Genomic DNA, 18,193 nt, shown 5'->3' on the forward strand with positions numbered 1-18,193 from the left:
AAGTTTCATATTTTTTGTGATACATAACGTGTGTATAAAAATATCTCTTCCCTTTTTCAATTCCCATTCCATTAATTAATTCTGATAAATTACATTCACATTTCATTTAGTACAAAAATGATACCTGAAACAACAGACAATTCAGCCAGATGTTCGACAATACTGCAGAAGGTACTGTACTCTATGCACATTTATTTTACTATGTAAGGCAAAAAGCAAAGTTTAAGAATATATTGAAGAAGTAATATCCAGAACCAAATGAATTTTTATTACAAGGTCCAGTTTCCTATAAAATCTGAATATCTGTGTCTAGACTTTTAAGATGGGAGTTATTGGAAATACAACTTTTTCTTTAAGAAATCATTACAACCATAGTTTTAAGTTAAAGGCATGAAATTTTGTGTGCATAAAGACAAAGAATTGTATTCAATGGAAAAAATATAACGCGATACCTAAGAGTAAGACATGCGCATAAATATATTATAAAACACTTAACAGTTATGCCCTTTTGTATGAAAGCCATAACATGAATCCTAACTAACCAATTCATTTGAAATTCTTATTGTATGAAGCTAACACTGCTATAAGATTACTGGACTATAATAAATACCATAATATGTACATCAGTTTTATATTTGTAAAATTTTGAACTTAGTGTTGCAAAAATAATCAATTTTTTCTTCAAATAATACCCTAAAATAAAAATGTAAATAATGAATTATTATCATTGTAGTTCCAAATCTTCAGCAATATGTAATGAACTCCTAAAAAAAATCACAGCACTGGAATTTATAGTTTTTGAGAAAACACTTTAGATCCTGCAAAAAATGTATATTCGAGAAAAATGCACTGAAATATCAAAGAAAGGGGCATGGTGGCAAGTGATGAGTTTAACATTTAAATGTTTTTAATATACTTCCAGGTCTTCTACAAATATAAAATTTATACACAATGTAAATAATCACACTATGTAGATTAAGAAAAACATATTTCCAAAGAACATATTTTGACAAAAAAAATCATGACATCACCCCTTAAAAAATAGTAGCCCAATTTTAGATTTAAATACACGGAACCTATTAAGTTACAAACATAAATCTCAAACATGGTCACCACTGTATCATATGTTCAAAGATCCGATTTTTAACTGCAGCTGCCTGTACTTAACAGCTGTCAAAATGCAAGTGTATTCAGATGCATTGGTGCAAAAATTCACTGACTTGCCTTAATACTAATTCCCACTAATTCTTCCAAAATGTGCGAATATTCAGAAAAATAATATACACTGTAAATAGCCTAACTGCAGATGCAAAAGTCTCAAAGTGACTACTGTACTCTGGTCATTTATTTTCAACAACAATGAATATGATGTTTTTTGTATTTTAATTACATTCAGTGTCACCAGCCTGTAAAAAACGTAATAATGTAGTTATGCTAAGATTATTTTCTAGATAGCAGTGCAAAAAACTGAGCTGATAAGTATTACTGGAAATTTATTTATTAAATAATCCAATACTACATGGAATATTATAATCAGCTGCTGACATCATATGTAACATAGGAAGTCTGCATGTACAAATTTTGCTGAACTATTAAAACATAAAAAGCATAAAAAAAAAACATACAAAAAAGGGTCAAGCATTTGTCTTTAAACATATCTAGTTTTGCAGGAAATTAATTTAATTCACATACTTTTATAACACACGTACAGTAACTAATTTTGATATGTCAACCTCTTTACTTGAAAACCAACACCTGACTTAACTAAACAACTCCTAGTTCCAGAAAGGAGAAGATCTGGGCCCCATTGCATGATTTTACTAATATCATTAGAATAAATTTACAAATTATTAATACTAATAATTTCTATTGCATAATACCAATGAATTTACTAATATTAGTAATTTTCGCTAGAAAAATTTTACAAATCAAAGAAATATAGGTATCACAGCCTCTTGCTCTGTAACTGTATGTACCAGTGCCATGATAACCACAGCGACAATTACAATAATCTCGATGGCAGTGAGTGTAAATACCAAATTAAAAAATTAGCAGTATTGATGTGTCTAAATTTTTTGCAATGGGGAAGAGAGAAGAGCAAGAAAAACTCAAATTGTATTAAATAACATTAAATTTAAAAAAAATCGATATTATTTAGCCGATTTAGCAACATATTAATTAAAGATGACAAAATTAATGGATGAAAAGAAATATGTGAATATGGAAAATCAAATGGAGCAATACCACAAACGAAGGTTGGACACATCTGAGAGATGTTCGGTGGTCAAATACAAAAAAGACATCAGTGGTAAGAAATAAGACTTCTATGAACACTATATAGTTATAGCAAAGACATTACATAGACAGCCGGAATCTTGAGTTGGCAACACTGTAAATAACTGTCAAGAGCAGGACTACAACATGTTTTTGTGTTAATGTCAATTTTTAATGTAAATGAATGTTATAACATAGTGTGAAATTATGTTTGCAGTCGTACCAAACATCCATTGTTTATGTATTATAAACTAAGTGCATATTGGCGATAAAAGACAATGGCTGCAGTATTTGGCAATTTTCACGGTTAATGATGACAAAGTGATTGACAACTCTTCTAGATATTAAATATTTTATGAACTACATTTTTAGTCTTACTTGTGGTTTGTAGTGTAGCAGAAATGTTGTTCCAATTAAATTGTGGGATCTCGCCTGCTATAAATATCAATAAAATTACTCTGTTGGTTCTGAAGTTCATTCATTCATAATGTTCTGCTCAAGATCAGGTCTTTCACTGCAAACCAGCATTCTCCAGTCTTTCTTATTTTCTGCCTTCCTCTTAGTCTCCACATACAATCCTTATATCTTAATGTCGTCTATTATTTGATATCTTCTCCTGCCCCTAACTATTCTCCCATTCTAATCTTGAACACTAAAAGAGCGAATGCGTGCACAAATTATAGATAGTTCTGATATAAAGAAGGCATTCCAAATCTTCAACAAAACTGCAACATTTATGGGATCGCAAAATAGCTGTTTAAAGTTCATTGTAAACAGCTATTTTGTGATCCCATAAATGTTGCAGTTTTGTTGAAGATTCAGAATGTCAGAACCATCTATATTCTGTAGATGCACACACTCGCCCTGTTGGTGTTCGTTTTCTTTTCCCCCCCTTTATCTATCTATCTTCGTAGTGTATCCAGCTATTTGCTGAAAACACGTATTCCACTATGTTTCACTATGAATTTCCTCTTCTTACAAATGATGGGTAAAAAGCACGATGCTGATTGTGTATTTCAGCATCCACATTCCCTTTATAAATACGTTTCTTTTCACTTCATATTTATAGGATTTGAAGTTCACCGAGTTTACGCTAATTGGCACATACTTAATAGATAATAATGTGTTTTGTTACATATTATGTTAAAGGTATGTTTTTGCATTTTTTCATAGATCTTTATACTTAGCCTAACTGTGTTTATACCCTCATACTTTATTATAATACGTCCATAGTTTCTTCTGTTTATGTTTTTATTTTTTTTTTTTGCATAGTTTACATTCTTAACTTGTTTCCTGCAGTTATATTTATTTAAAATTATATTTGAAAAAGTTTATAACAAATAATTCAGAATAACAGTATTGTTATGGTGACTAGCCAGGTTCAAACCAAAACTGGCTTCCTAGGCATATGAAATATTTATAGAAAAGCACGGCAGATAATCACATGAGATTAAAATATATGTGATATCCTAGACCTTTCATGTCAGAAGTGAAATGCCATAAAGTGGCAAAACATTGTCAATTTACTAGCTACATATTAGTTAATTGATTGGAATAGGGTATTACGAAAGTACGTCGTTATTTTATTTATTTTTGGTACAGGTAACATTTCTTTAAGTATTTATTTGCCCTTGTACCATCAATTTTTTTAAGTGGCTGTATGCAAGTACGCAGTATTCTGAAACTCAAAATACCATTTCGGATTTCGTAATAAATTATGTACATCAATATTCTGAATCTTGATCATATCCACTTACTTTTGTGTAAATTAATGTCGAAAATGTACACGTGACAACGAAACCAAAGCACTATAATGTCAAACATCGTGTTGTATTTCGCCTTCGCCCTTGCCTCCGCTCAGTGTTGCCAAACGTATGCATGCTTCGGCTTGTAACTGAAGATGGCTCTGGTTATAGTTACACACTTTCTGTCGTCTAGGAGGAGGCCTTGGTACGTTTTCTTCATCTGAAGAATCCAAAACTAAATAATTAATCATGATTTAGTTTACTATTATTGACTACAAACAAACTAACTTCACTGATGATCTGTAATTAACGGATGAATGCAAACTTGTACAAAAAATATTAGTAAACACTAATAACTAATAATATTAGTTTCAATTATGCAACAAAATTTAGTAAAATTCATTTAATGATACTAGTATTTTTACTAATAATTTGTAAGTTGGCCCTGGTTGAGTCATAATCTCACATTCTGCTAGATTATCTCAGGTTTAAGCCATATCAGACACTGATACCTCGGAAAACATATGCTGTATCCTGAGGAGATTCAGGAAATCAAACCCACTAGCACTATGAAGCTGGTCATCCACTGTTGTCTACTGGAATCAATTGTACAAGTGCTTCTGTAGTTGTCTACGACCTCAGACAGCAAGATGATGATGATGATGATGATGATGATGATGTAGCTCACGACACTAATTTTGTATGGTTTGCTTTCCAACAACTTCGTAGCTCTATGTGCGCAAAAATGAGAAATTCCAACAAGTTGCCTGAAGTGTTTTAGGAAAATTTTCCAAGCAGTAGACATTCAACATTTCTTCTGTCAATACCTTTCTGGCTTTGTATCTGTAATATTTCCAATCTTCCGAAGTTTAAGTATAGTTTTTTCGAATTCCACATTAACATCTAAAATCAAAGGCAGGACCACTATGAAGCCAAATGTTAATTAAAGGCGTAACAGGGAAAGGACAGCTCCAATTTCATCTAACGCAACAATAGAAGTGCATATTGCTTTAGCATTCTAACAGAACATGCAGAGTAGATGTTGCCAGAATGAATTTCATTATTTCTTTATAAATTGTAATGCAGTGATGTCAAAGAAAGAGCGTATGAACGACGTTCGATTCCTTCGCGTGCTTACGTGCTGGAGTGGAATTCCGTAAACACAGAAACAAGCAAGACACAAGTGCAGACAAAGTGAAAATGATCTGGTGTCTAGATGTAATAATTCCTTACACCTTTGTTTATACATTTATATTAAATGCAATTATCTGATAGCTGAATAATTTATATATGCTTTACAATAGTCAGCCAAGATTAGTTTTGTAGACTATTATAGCCGAGTACTGTTTTAGTAACTTAAAAATGACATAACAGAATGATTTCTGAATATTCTTGGTTATTACAATTACTATCTTCGGTAATAGCGAAAATAGGGAAAATGAACATTGGAAAATGAAGTTTAATCAGAATAGTCAGCCAAGGTTAGTTTTGCAGACTATTATAGCCGACAGCCATATGAACTTGGAATTTTAATCTGTTTGTTTTTATTGACAACTGTCTATAATTACGCTAATGCGATTCTGACAAATAAACATGACTGATTGACTGATTGATTGGTTGAATACTGCTTTACAAATAACATAACATATATAATGATTTCTGAACATTCTTGGTTATTAAAATTACTACTGTATCTTCTGTAACGGCGAAAATAAGGAAAATTAACATTTCAAAATGAAGTTTCACCAGAATCGTTCCTACGATTTTTGTTCGATACCAGCCTTGTAATGTTTGGTACTATGTTATTTGAAGTAGCAAGTCGAAGCGTAGCACGCATACTGTTATCAGATAATTTGGCCCTTAGTCTTGACTTTGTTAGCTTCATAAATTAAAAAAATTGTTCGCATACATATGAGCTACCGAAAATTGTTATAATTTGAGTTGCAAATTTATGGACCAAAGGATTCAGTTTAGGGCTCAAACATTTGTAAACGGTAAGGAGGTCCTGATTATTATATGCATGTTTTAACAACGTTGTATTCCCAATATCAATTATTTCTAGCTGCAATGTAGTGGTACAGTTTCTATGTTTGCAGCAAGAGGTCGATAGAAAAGTTCTAGTTTATTTCACTGGGTGCATGGTTAATGCCAACTGTACACTGTACAACCCTCACTGAAGCACGTATTCATAGCTGGCAGGCTCTGCGTGCTCCAGTGGCGCAAGCGTTTTCATAGCGCATATACGCTCTGATTGACATCACTGCTGTAATGTATGTATAATTATCTAAGAATGCGATGAGAAGAGGGTAGACATGACAACTATGTCTATATCGCACAGCGGTAGCTGACTCAGAACACAAAGGAAGCCAACAAACTAAATTTCCATTGTCGCTAAATCAATGGCTTGCCAGTGGTTAACATGGAATTCGAACCTATTATACAGTGAAACCTGTTCATCAAATCGGAACCTGAATAATCCAGAATTTATTGGTCCTGGAGAAATTCGTATGTTTTATGTGTAATTTTTCCTGAATGAAATGGAAACTGTCCAATGCGGAAATGAAAACTATCTGCTACTATTCAAAACGGAAATAATATTTTGGATACGCTATTTTAATGTAAATTATATTTTGAAACAGTGTGTAATTTCAAGAAATGTACGAAATATAGGTCACCAAAATTAAACAAGTTTTCTTTACAAATTTTAAAGGGCGCGAGGATGTGTTGGTCTGGCGGTCACAAATTTTATTATCCTGTTGACGAATCTCTTCGAATATTTTCGATGCTTGACACCCGTATACTGTCACAGCTGAGCAGAACACAAATGTAGTGATTTCGTAAAAGAAAAAAAGTTGCGTAAAAATGTGACACTATCATTAAGTGATGAAGTAAAAGTTGCCAAGTTAAAGGAAAATAAGAAAAGAAGTGTATGGGAAATAAAGTTAAAATTCAGGTGTGGGAAACTTAAGTGTAACACTTTTAAAAATAAAGACCTTATCATGAGTGAGTGGCTTGTGGTCAATAATGTGACAAAAATGAAACAGAAAACACCTGATTATGTGGAAATAAATGAACTGTTGTGGGAGTGAGTTCTTCATGCCATTTTAAAGACCATGCTAATTTCTGGACCTATTCTGCAAAGCAAACCCTTGAACTTGCAAAGAAATTAGATAAGCCAGAATTCAAGGCTTCTAATGGATGGCTCCTAGTCCAATTAAATAATGTTACGTGATATACAGTATAGGATTATATTAAATTTAATGTGATTAGTAAACTTCAATAATGTTTAATGAGTCAGTTACGATAACATTTATACAGAAAATGATTTTTTAATCATTATGATTTACCAATGGAATAAATGACAGAAAGCTGATTTAATGTCAGTAGTGTTAAACGGAATATTTTGCAGCATGCCATTTTGTTTTTCATTTATAAAAATGATAAAATAGGCCTATTCCATTTTAACTTTACACCTGAATAAGGAAACCTGTCCACAACAGAAAAAAAATTAGGACTAAGTCACTTCCGCCTTGAACAGGTTTTACTTTACTAATTTATGCATTGTTGCACGAGCTGGAACCTTCTTGAAATCCCCCCCCCCCCTTGTTGGTAATTCTATAGCATTTATTAATGCTTCATGGTTATGCTGGCAGATGAAATTACTTTGTCAACAATGTGACGCTGAAATGTGTGTTCAGGTTACTGAACAGCAACAGTCCTGATATATTTAATGTTTTTGATAATCAACCGGTTAATTAATATTAACCGGCACACTCACATTCATACAAATTTCCAGACTCTAGACACCCAGGGAATTTTTCTTCAAGAAAAGAGCCAAGCTTAGGAATCGAACCCGGGACCTCCAGATCTGGAAGCCAGCATGCTGACCAACACACCACGGAGGCAGTCCTTCTTGAAATTTGACAAGAAGACATTATATGTACGTAAACACACGATGCTCTAAGGAAAACCTAAACTCAGCCATATTACACACTTTTTAAAAGAAACCCTGTACTCTGAATACACATACGTCTTGCTACAATTTAATGAGAACATGCCACAAGTGTGTGTTGTAGTATGACCTTCATGTGCTAGGAACCAACTCGTACTGAGAAACCCCACAGGTGGCCCACATTAGGCTGACACAGTGAAAAAAAAAATAAATGTAGAACTTCTGTTACTTTTACATAGCTGCTTCTCTGGCATCTAACTCACTTTGACAACAGACTTTTTTTTTTCCATAAAATAAGGCATAGGCCTATTGCTAGCCTCAATAACAAAGCTTCCATAATAACTGAAGGTCCCACAGATCTTTGTGGATTTCATATTATCAGTTAATAACAATAACCAGACACATGTATTGAGATGCAAGTGTATGCGATCTTTTCAAACTGAGAACCTAAAGTCTATTTAGTATTTATTTAGTCCTGTATTAGCAAACAACAATACAATTTGTATTGTTACAAATGTTTTGTTTCCAGTTAACCTCTCGAAACTTCTCCCATACCTCTAAACTCTCTTTCTGCTGTAGCAGCATTTTACTTTTTTCTTCAAAATGCTGCTTCAAACCAGAAGATCGAGTGACGTGATGGCCATTTGTGTTGGACACTGGAGCTGGTCTCTTGGGCGTTGAAGAGAGAGGCTCATTTCCTTTCCAGGCCGCTGGGGAAGTGATCGATGTTGATGCATCGAGAGTAAGGGAATGCAGCTTAACCACACTTCGTAGTGAACGACGAGTGCTGCCACTCAACTCAGTTGGACATGTGCTGTAACAAACAAGATTCCAGTACTTCAGTCTCTTTGTCTCATGTCTGGTTATGTACTGATAATGCTGCATTTCACACCTCTCCAATTCTGCTAGGAAACTCAAGTCTTGTAAATGTTAAGAAAGCATATACACAATTACGTGAAGTTACACATAAGATAACCCACATATATAAGAAAAACAAAATTATGAAACTATCTGTTTAATACAATTTAATTTTGTACTTTTACTTTCTGTGTACAAAACTTCCCTACAATACACAGGAAAGGTATCTTCAAAATCCTCAATGTATTGTACATTTGCACTTATTGTATATAATATTGTAGTTGATTTTATGAACCCTCCAATGTCACAGTACATAATATAATTTTTCAGGAGGAAGAAAAATTTAATTAAAAATCAATGTGCCTAATAAGAATATGAAGTAATTCGGTTAAAAACGTTGGTGAATAAAATGAACATAAATGATATCGAGGATCAGTATACGCCTATTGATATTTAACTTTCTTGGGGACTCCAAACTTTCTTCGGGAGAGCATGTTGATAATGTTACGGGTAAAGCATGGAGAGCACTTCACTTTATTATAAGAATCTTGAGAAAGGCTAGCCCCAAATCGAGGGAAATAGCATATCTAACGTTAGTGTGACCGTTAATGGAATATGGAACTACATGTTGGGATCCCTATAGAATATATCAGATAAATTCCTTAGAAAGAATCCAGTATAGGGCAGCTAAATTTGTTAAAGGTAAAAGAGAAGATGGAAACGATACAATAAAAGAACTTAAATGGGAAACTTTGAAAAACAGACGTAGGAAAACTAGAATAACATCATTGTATAGAGCACATCTAGGTCAGAAAGCATGGGTAGACATAACGGCTCGGTTAGAAAAGCCAACGTACTATGGTAGGAACGATCATGATTTTAAAATCAAATGTAGGAAACAGGAAACGGATGTAGGTAAATTCTCATTTTTAAATAGAACTATAAATGATTGGAATGACCTACCTGCAGCGGTCTTTGAGGGCTGTCCTTCCTTAAGGAGATTCAAGAATAACTTAAAAAGTTGTGTATAAAGTGCAAATTAAAATTAAGGTGATATTCAACATTTAATTTTTTAAGGTGACATGTATTTATCTAGCCTGACGAGTTACTTCCTTGGTTTGAATCGTAAATTATTTAAAAATAGCGTGTAAGAGGGCCTTAGACTAGAAATGTTTAGTTTAAATGTAGTTCTGTTTATAAGTATGCATAAGGATGTAATTATTTTACTTATTTGAACTGTTGTATCAGTGAAGGGAGGTGAGTCTGTGAAGTTATGGTTTTACAGTGCAGTGAATAGTTCCGATCAGTGATAATTTATAGCGTCAATGAAATGTGTTCTATAGTGTCAGTGAAATGTGTTACAGAGTGTCAATGAAATGTGTGCTAAAGTGTCAGTGAAATGCGTCATAGTGCCACTACAGGGAATGAGATGAGAGTAAAGTGAAAGACTATTGAAACCTATGTAGGGCCTATACATAATTATGTAGGTTGTATTGTAAAATTAGGTATTTTATTTATGTTTTATTATTATTGTGTTTAATTGTATTGTGTATAAAATTGTATATGTATTGTAAAATTGTATTGTGTATTGTAAATTTTATTGTGTATTGCTTATCATTTTATTGTGTATTGTTTATATTGTATATACCACTGCCACCAGGTGCTTGCCCACTTGCAGTGTAAAGAAATACATACAACTAATTTTTTCTTCCTCCTGAAAAAATTATTTTCTATACTGTCACATAGGAGGGTTCATAAAATCAAAGATCATATTTTAGAATTACTGTGATTTCGAAAATTAGCTTCCAAAGTAGTGTGTGAAATTCCTAATACACTTGTAAGATCCTAAATAATTATTAATGTACAGTCTTAGAAAAAAGTTTTGTCACACAGATACTTCATAAGTCCTAGAAAAGAGGCAGTGCGCATGATCAGAGAATATGCAACCTGGTTCACAAAAGGACTAGTTAAGGTAATAAACTTAGTTTTGTTTCGTTGTATGGCTGATCATATGCACTGTCTCCTTTCTGGGACTCACAAAGTATCTTTGTGACAAAACTTTTTTCTAAGACTGTACTTTCAGCACCGTATGAAATTAAAAAGTAAAAAATGTATTACAAAGTCCTAAAAGAACAGACACTAAAAATTAGTCGCAGAAACATAATAAGTTTCTCCTGAAATATGTTACAGAAGTGTATGCATGTATGTCTCTTTGTGTACAGATGCACCTATGTAAATTGATGAATACGAAGTTTCAAATAAAGAGGCTTTATTAAAACAATGCCTAATTGATGTAATCCTATAACAATGTGTATAGTCTATATAAGACACCATTAAACTACACCTTCCTCTTCAATTATACAAGGTGAATCATAAGTAATGTCATTAATTTTAGGGAATTCATTCTTTGAGATATTTCAAACAAAAGCTTTTGATACAATTTTGCTCATTTTTGCTTGCTTTTCAAGATAAAAACTATTTTATATGAAATATTTCATAGCATGTTTTGGGAAAGCTATTGACTTAATTCCAAATATGCTCAGTCAATTTAAGAGAACAGTGTATTAATAAATTATTGAAAATTCCAATTTTACCCTTTAAACGTGCAGAAATTTGATCAACAAATGTAACTTTTCGTTCTGTAAAAGAATTTTACAATACATTTGTTTGCGTCAAATTTCTCCACATTTGAAGGACAAAAGTAAAATTTTTTCAATTATTTATTATCATAATGCACTGCTCTCTTAAATTGACTGAGGATATTGGGAATTAAATCAGTGGCTTTCCCAAAACATGCTATGGATTTTTTTTATATAAAACAATTTTTGTCTCAAAAAGGAAGCAAAAACGAGCAAAATTGTATTAAACTTTTTTGTTTTAAATATCTTAAAAGAATAACCTCTGAAATTAATTACATTACTTACGATTCACTCTGTATATCTATGAAATTTTGTATCTTTGTGAATTTTGTAAATGTAGTACTAACTCTGCTGACATTGATGAAACAGTAACACACATATAGTGGGAGATAAAAATGGCTGTGATTGACACTGTGTGAGTGAACTCACATGAGTTGAGACTCGATGTTATCTTGCCCAATCACACTTCATGACACAGGAGTGACATAAGGGGTCATTAATTAAGCAAGGTAACACCAAGTCTTCACACATGTGAGTTCACTCACACAATGTCAATCACAACCTTACACCTCACTTCAACTGCATATATCTTATTGCGAAATTTTCATATTTCAACCAGTTACAGTTGTTCAATAAAATTAATATCCCCTGTCCAATGTGTTCTACATCTTAATACCACTAAACAGAGCTCGATACCACTCATATAAACTATGCTGTACCTAAGATGATCAGATTTTGTAAAAGAAAAATGACGACATATTGTAAATTACAGTAATCATTTATATTCACCTGTCCTCCATAAAACACACGTTAAACAGGATTCCTATTACAGGAATAACATAATATTGAATGAATAAATAAATAAATAAAAATGTATATATTTTTTTCCTGTATGATTATGACTATTACAAGAATAACAAAACCGAATACACTCTTACTGTATGAATATTACAGGAATAACAAAATGCCCAATATATACAACTTTTCTGTATGACTATGCCTACTACAAGAATAACATAATACGACTCCCTGACAAGTCCATCTAGAATTCGCATATTTGGGAAGTTACAAGTATGCACAGTTTGCCTCAGAGTACAGAATAACTCTCCAAGTTTTACCTTTAGACTTTATAGTCTATCTATATAAGCACTACCAGTCACACTATATATGCCCAATCAATAGTCTAATTTGTCTTACACTCAGTGCAATGTTTATCATATTTCATCAGTGCAGCCAAGATTTGATGTTTCAGTTCCTACATCTGTCCTGGAGATTTGTAGGCAAGTGTGATGCATAGACAAAGTCTTTTACACAGTCCCACAAAAAGAAATCGTATATGTCTGGAGATCTGGATGGCCAGCAGAGGAAGACAAAATCACTGATCCTGTCCAAATGTGTGGAAAAACTTGTTAAGAAAATTATACATCTCGATTAAATTGAAATGGGGTACTGCCTTGTTGGAACTATTTTTTAAAACATCCGGTTTTGCAGCTTGTTTAGGTAGAGAGCACATGCATTGTCCTCTTCTTTGTAAACAGTACATTTAAGGTAGTTCCACAAGTAGAAAACTAATATCACGATAACGATGAATGAGAATACGAAAACGCAACAATGAAAGTGTGAATGTTTAAAAGGGAGAGAGAATCTCTTGAATTCTGCGAGTGATGAGTGTCAGTGATGTGTTAAAATTATTTAGCAAAGTGAATGTGAATATTACGTCTTTCACTATGTACAACATATGATGCAAGCTAAGACATTATTAAAACACTCATGGGCATATGTCACAATGCTACGGGTTCTTAAAATACTTTTCCATACCATCAAGTAAGAATGGATACTTTATTTGTTTTCACCAAAGTGTCAAACATAACTCAGTTCAGAAGTGTTGCACAAAGAAATAACGAATTATTCAGAAGCAACATATTTAACATATTAGGAAGGATGTATTTGTTTACAATGACACACAATGAAACCTCTCTTACTTCATTCACAAAGACAACATTCCACTAGATTTCTTCCACCACAGAACTTAAGAGACTTTGAAAATGAAAATGTTGTTAAATCATCCATACCAATAACATAATTGTAAGTTACAAAATTAATAGAACCCTTTTTAGGTGCCCTGAGATACTACTCACTAGTGACAGGTATGAAATAAATTACTGGTCACAGAAGAGAATTTTCAAGCTACCCACAAGAGTAGTATGTTCTTATAGATCTTCTTACTTGTTTCTTCTCTAGATGGAATTGTTACAGAAATGTATTTTATGCACGCTAGATGATCCTCAGCCATTTGTAGAATCAAAATGTGGAACTATTGTCATGCAAGGCCTAGAAACATGCAACACAGCAAAAATTGTAGGTCAATTGTAGTGACAGTGTTTGATAACTCAGTGAAAATGGTTAGATTTGTTGAAAGGAAAAAAGCAGGAGGCTAAAAATGGATACAAACATAAAGAAACAAAGAACAAATACATGAAATGAGCCAAGAAGCTCCGAAAATATTTTATATGCTACAAAATGGTAACAGGCCACTCAAATTAATATTTAAGCTGTGCCAGGTTGTGAGAGAGACAAAGATTTATTTAGAAACACTAATTCTCACAATGATAAGGTAAGACTGAAAATCATGAATATATGACAAAATTAAGGAAATGGTCACACTTACTAGTGAGACATAATATACTACCTCCTTTCTTGCCATGTGCACTTGGAACATGCCCAAAAATTCAAGTCTTTGAATTATTAATTTTGTGTTCTACAGAGTGAAATATATCAAAACAAGAATTCCGCATCCATACCGAAAACATTATCAAGCTGCTTGTACACAATCTAATTTTTCTTGCAATTCAATACTTTACAAGAAAACTTGTCAAAGATTGATCAATACTGAAATAGATTTATCAAAGGCTGTTTCATGTTGCTAAAAATTTGACAAGATTTTACAACCTGGGTTTCAAGTTCATTGTAACCTATATAAGCAAATTCTTTGGAGAATGACTAGGCTATACAATACAATATCTGTATTACTTAACTGTACGGTACCCTGAAACGAAGAATATTATGATTACATATTGTTTTGAAACAAAATATTACGACTATTTGCCAAAGGGTAGGTCAGAATCATCTTCACACAAAAAATAAATGTATTGGTGCTTAACTCGAGATATTTGCTTTGCAGTTTTCTCATATACGTTACTTTTCATCAATTTATTGTGTATTCAATAGAACCCACGGTGTAAAGACATAGTATTAATTCATATAAGTGAATTAACTCACAAACATCTTTTCTCGGAAAGGATGCCATGTCTTTGCATTCTTGGCACCATAATATTTTCGAATTCCTTTGGTCAATTCCTTCAAAAATTGTCTAAGTCTGATCAATTAAAACGTATTCTCATTTACTTTCAAGACATCAAAGACATTTCAATTTAAAAGACTTTTAAGCGATTTTACAATAAAACTTGTGACGTATTGGCAAGTCTTGAAAAGTCTTATGAAGTGCTGAATTTGATAGTGAATAAGCAGCTTCAGAATTGTAAAAAGGACAAAATCCATCAACTACGTATTTTTTCAAGTACCAATAAACTCAATATTATTTTATTATTTTGAAAATTAACTGAATATACGAGATCAAAGATTTGACGACTTATCAGAATTATATGAATTACGCTGATGTGTTAAATGTTAACGCAGTATTACTTTAATGAACTTTAAAACTGTATTTATACTAGTAATAAAGAGACAAAGCTTCAAAAATAAATCTCAAGGGTATAAAAATTTCACAATAACTTCCATCATATTTATAACATGATGAAAAACTACTTGCTAAGAATGAAAAAGTAAAATCGCAAAATACAGTAAATATTATAACTTTGTCCCTTCCTTTTCTTTGCAAATGTAATATTTCATATAGTGAATGATATAACCATAAAATGAAACGTTTATGTTAATCACTTCCACATGATTGATCATGCAAATCAAGGTTTCAGGTATAACTCCCTGTAAAGTTGATTTGAATAATTTCGAGGGAAAAATTGTTCCAGGGGCCGGGTATCGAACCCGGGACCTTTGGTTAAACGTACCAATGCTCTCCCAACTGAGCTACCCGGGAACTCTACCAGACACCGATCCAATTTTTGCCTCTATATCCACAGACCTCAAAGTGGGCTGACAACCGTCAAGCAACCAACATAAAGATAAAGTAGTTCAGATTATATGGATAAGAAATTTGAACACAAAAAAGTTATTTGATAAGAGAAGACAAATGTTAAAATTTCATTAAGATAATAAGATTTAACTCGAAGTCTTAGGGTATCATTTGTACCAAAACTTCCTTGAATTTCACTAGATTTTCAAACAAGATATTTGTTACAATTCAAAATTAACCGATTGATCAGTCTTAAATTTTGTTTTATAACAATTATTTTTGTTATGAATGAGTTTATTTCGAATGAAGCCACAATTAGAAATTATTTATCCTTAGATTATTCATAAATATAATTCACATGTAGGTACTTGAATTTCAACTACGGGCCATGTAACAGCAAAGGTCAAGAAGGTTGTGACAGTATACTGCATGGTTTAGAACTGACAGTGAGCCAGAATTTCATAACAAAATAAAGTGTGCTCCAAGAACTTCGCAGGATTTACCTACCCAGTTGTTGAGAAGAAGCTAGTGATCACTTGTGCAAAGATGTCATCTGCAGCCAATCAGACGACGCTGATGTCGGGTAAATGCGGACCTTGATACAGTAAAAATAAATATGTACGAATGGTTCCTGCATACTACAAAGTGTATGTTTTCCAATTTCACTGAACGAATATCCAAAGTAATAATTTAAAGAGTAACCACAATTACAGTTATGGTTTTATTTCCATTATTTCCAATATTCTATATTCAATGGCTTGTTTTCTCCTTTATTTGGAATTAACAAGAATATTTTTACATTTTATTCAAAAGTAAAACCTTTAACGAAACAAGGTTAAAATTTTTGACATTGAATAATACAACACTAATTAAAATCTTCCATGTACCACAAGCGTGAAAAATCATTAAGTTATAACAATAACTTCCAGATATCTGGAATAAATAAGAACATAGCAGAAGATCCAATAACCGAATTGCACACAAGAAATGTTCGAGGAGATAAAGCAAATGAAGTAATATTTATCCATACAGAAGAAGAATATACAATCAAACAATGAATCATTTAGAATCCCCAGTTCCAAACATGATCGATAAATATCTTTCTCTCTACCTATCATATTGATGAAAAAATAATGTAGCAGCAATAAAAAAAATTGTGCAATGCACGTGGAACATATTTTCTTATGATTACTTATTACTCGGGTTAGCATGAAGAAAAAATTGTTTAGAAAATGACAGGCACATAGCTAGAATATACATATCTCAATGTCTGTACAGGATGTAACTAAAATACTTTCCATAAACTTTGCTGGGGGCAAGGGTGAGTACTCCACACCTAACATATAAATGTATGTCCATAAATGCCTGGTTTGTAAGTTATAATCAAAAGATTTGATGGCAAAACCCTTTTTTTTTTTTTTTAAAGCTAATGACAGGTACTTGACTGTTCATCATTCACCCATATGAAGCCAATTGCGTAGACAAATTTACCGACAATCATTTCTCAGGGTGTGCCACAGGAGGCCGGTCTATTCTACGCCCACAATCAGATGATGATAGAGATTTGTTGGGATGGCACAGGTGAATCGAACATTGCAGAAAAAACCCCTGCGTTACCTGGATCACAGGCTTGCCCAACACAAGTTATAAATAGGGAGTAAGTTGGGAATTGAACCCAGGTCTACAGGATTGTCAATTCAGTGCTCTAGCCACTAGACCACGGTGGCAGCTGACAAAAACTTAAGATGTCCTATTTTACTTCACATTTAGATATTATTTTAACAACACATTACCAACCTAACAAATCTTCAGTTCAATTGTTTACTCAGAATTCACAATAAATGCTCCAAATGTCTTCCACCTACTTCAATGCATACAAGGACACATTGCATCATGGTCTGTTGCATTCTTTCAGACACCAGGATGGTTTCAAATTGTTTCACTGTCATCTACAATGTGCTGGTGAAGAGTCCCTTCATTTACAAGTGGAGTTGCATGGACTAGGGCTTTTATGTGTCTCCAAAAATAAAAAAAACAGTTCACTGAATGAGGTCAGGTGAAAGTGCAAGTCATGAGGCTAGAGCTCCTCCACTTATTTATTACTGTACTGGGACCTAACCCTGCATAAACCACATAGTTGCTCTTATTGCCTGAGGCACAATCTCTAGAAGTTGTGAAAGAAAGTTCATGATCTACTCCCTGTAGACAGTGCCTCTAAGACAATGTAATAAAACATGTGGACCTAAAAAATAGTCACCTATAACTATGAAAATATTGCAATTACAATAAACACGATAAAAATAAGAAGTGTGCTTTCTGTTCTTTTTTTTTTCAGTTTTCTTTGTATTTTATCACAATTGCAATCTTTTGAAGCCAGTTTCATTACTGTAAATCAATGCTATAAATAGATATTACCGCAATAGATTGCATTTTTAGTGAAATACAAATGATTTCGAATAATGCATAAAGTTTTTTAATTTCAATATGAGTATATTTTTCAGATTTTGTTTCGTTCCTCAGGACACGGCTGGGAATTTCATTTTTGTGGAGTCTGGCATAATGTAAGCTGTGCATG

The 18,193-nt window shown here is 32.8% G+C and overlaps 1 protein-coding gene across 3 annotated transcripts in view; it reads right to left on the reverse strand.

Moving 5' to 3' along the window:
• Positions 1–18,193, reverse strand: part of LOC138695727 (protein chiffon-like) — a 56,056-nt gene that overhangs the window by 10,659 nt on the left and 27,204 nt on the right. For all 3 annotated transcript variants that reach the window (XM_069819872.1, XM_069819862.1, XM_069819880.1), the window contains exon 8: positions 8,527–8,785. In XM_069819872.1, the coding sequence (XP_069675973.1) occupies positions 8,527–8,785 (259 nt within the window). The remainder of the gene's footprint in view (positions 1–8,526; positions 8,786–18,193) is intronic.

The sequence above is a fragment of the Periplaneta americana genome, chromosome 1 (genome assembly GCF_040183065.1).
Source record: "Periplaneta americana isolate PAMFEO1 chromosome 1, P.americana_PAMFEO1_priV1, whole genome shotgun sequence".
Lineage (NCBI taxonomy): Eukaryota > Metazoa > Arthropoda > Insecta > Blattodea > Blattidae > Periplaneta > Periplaneta americana.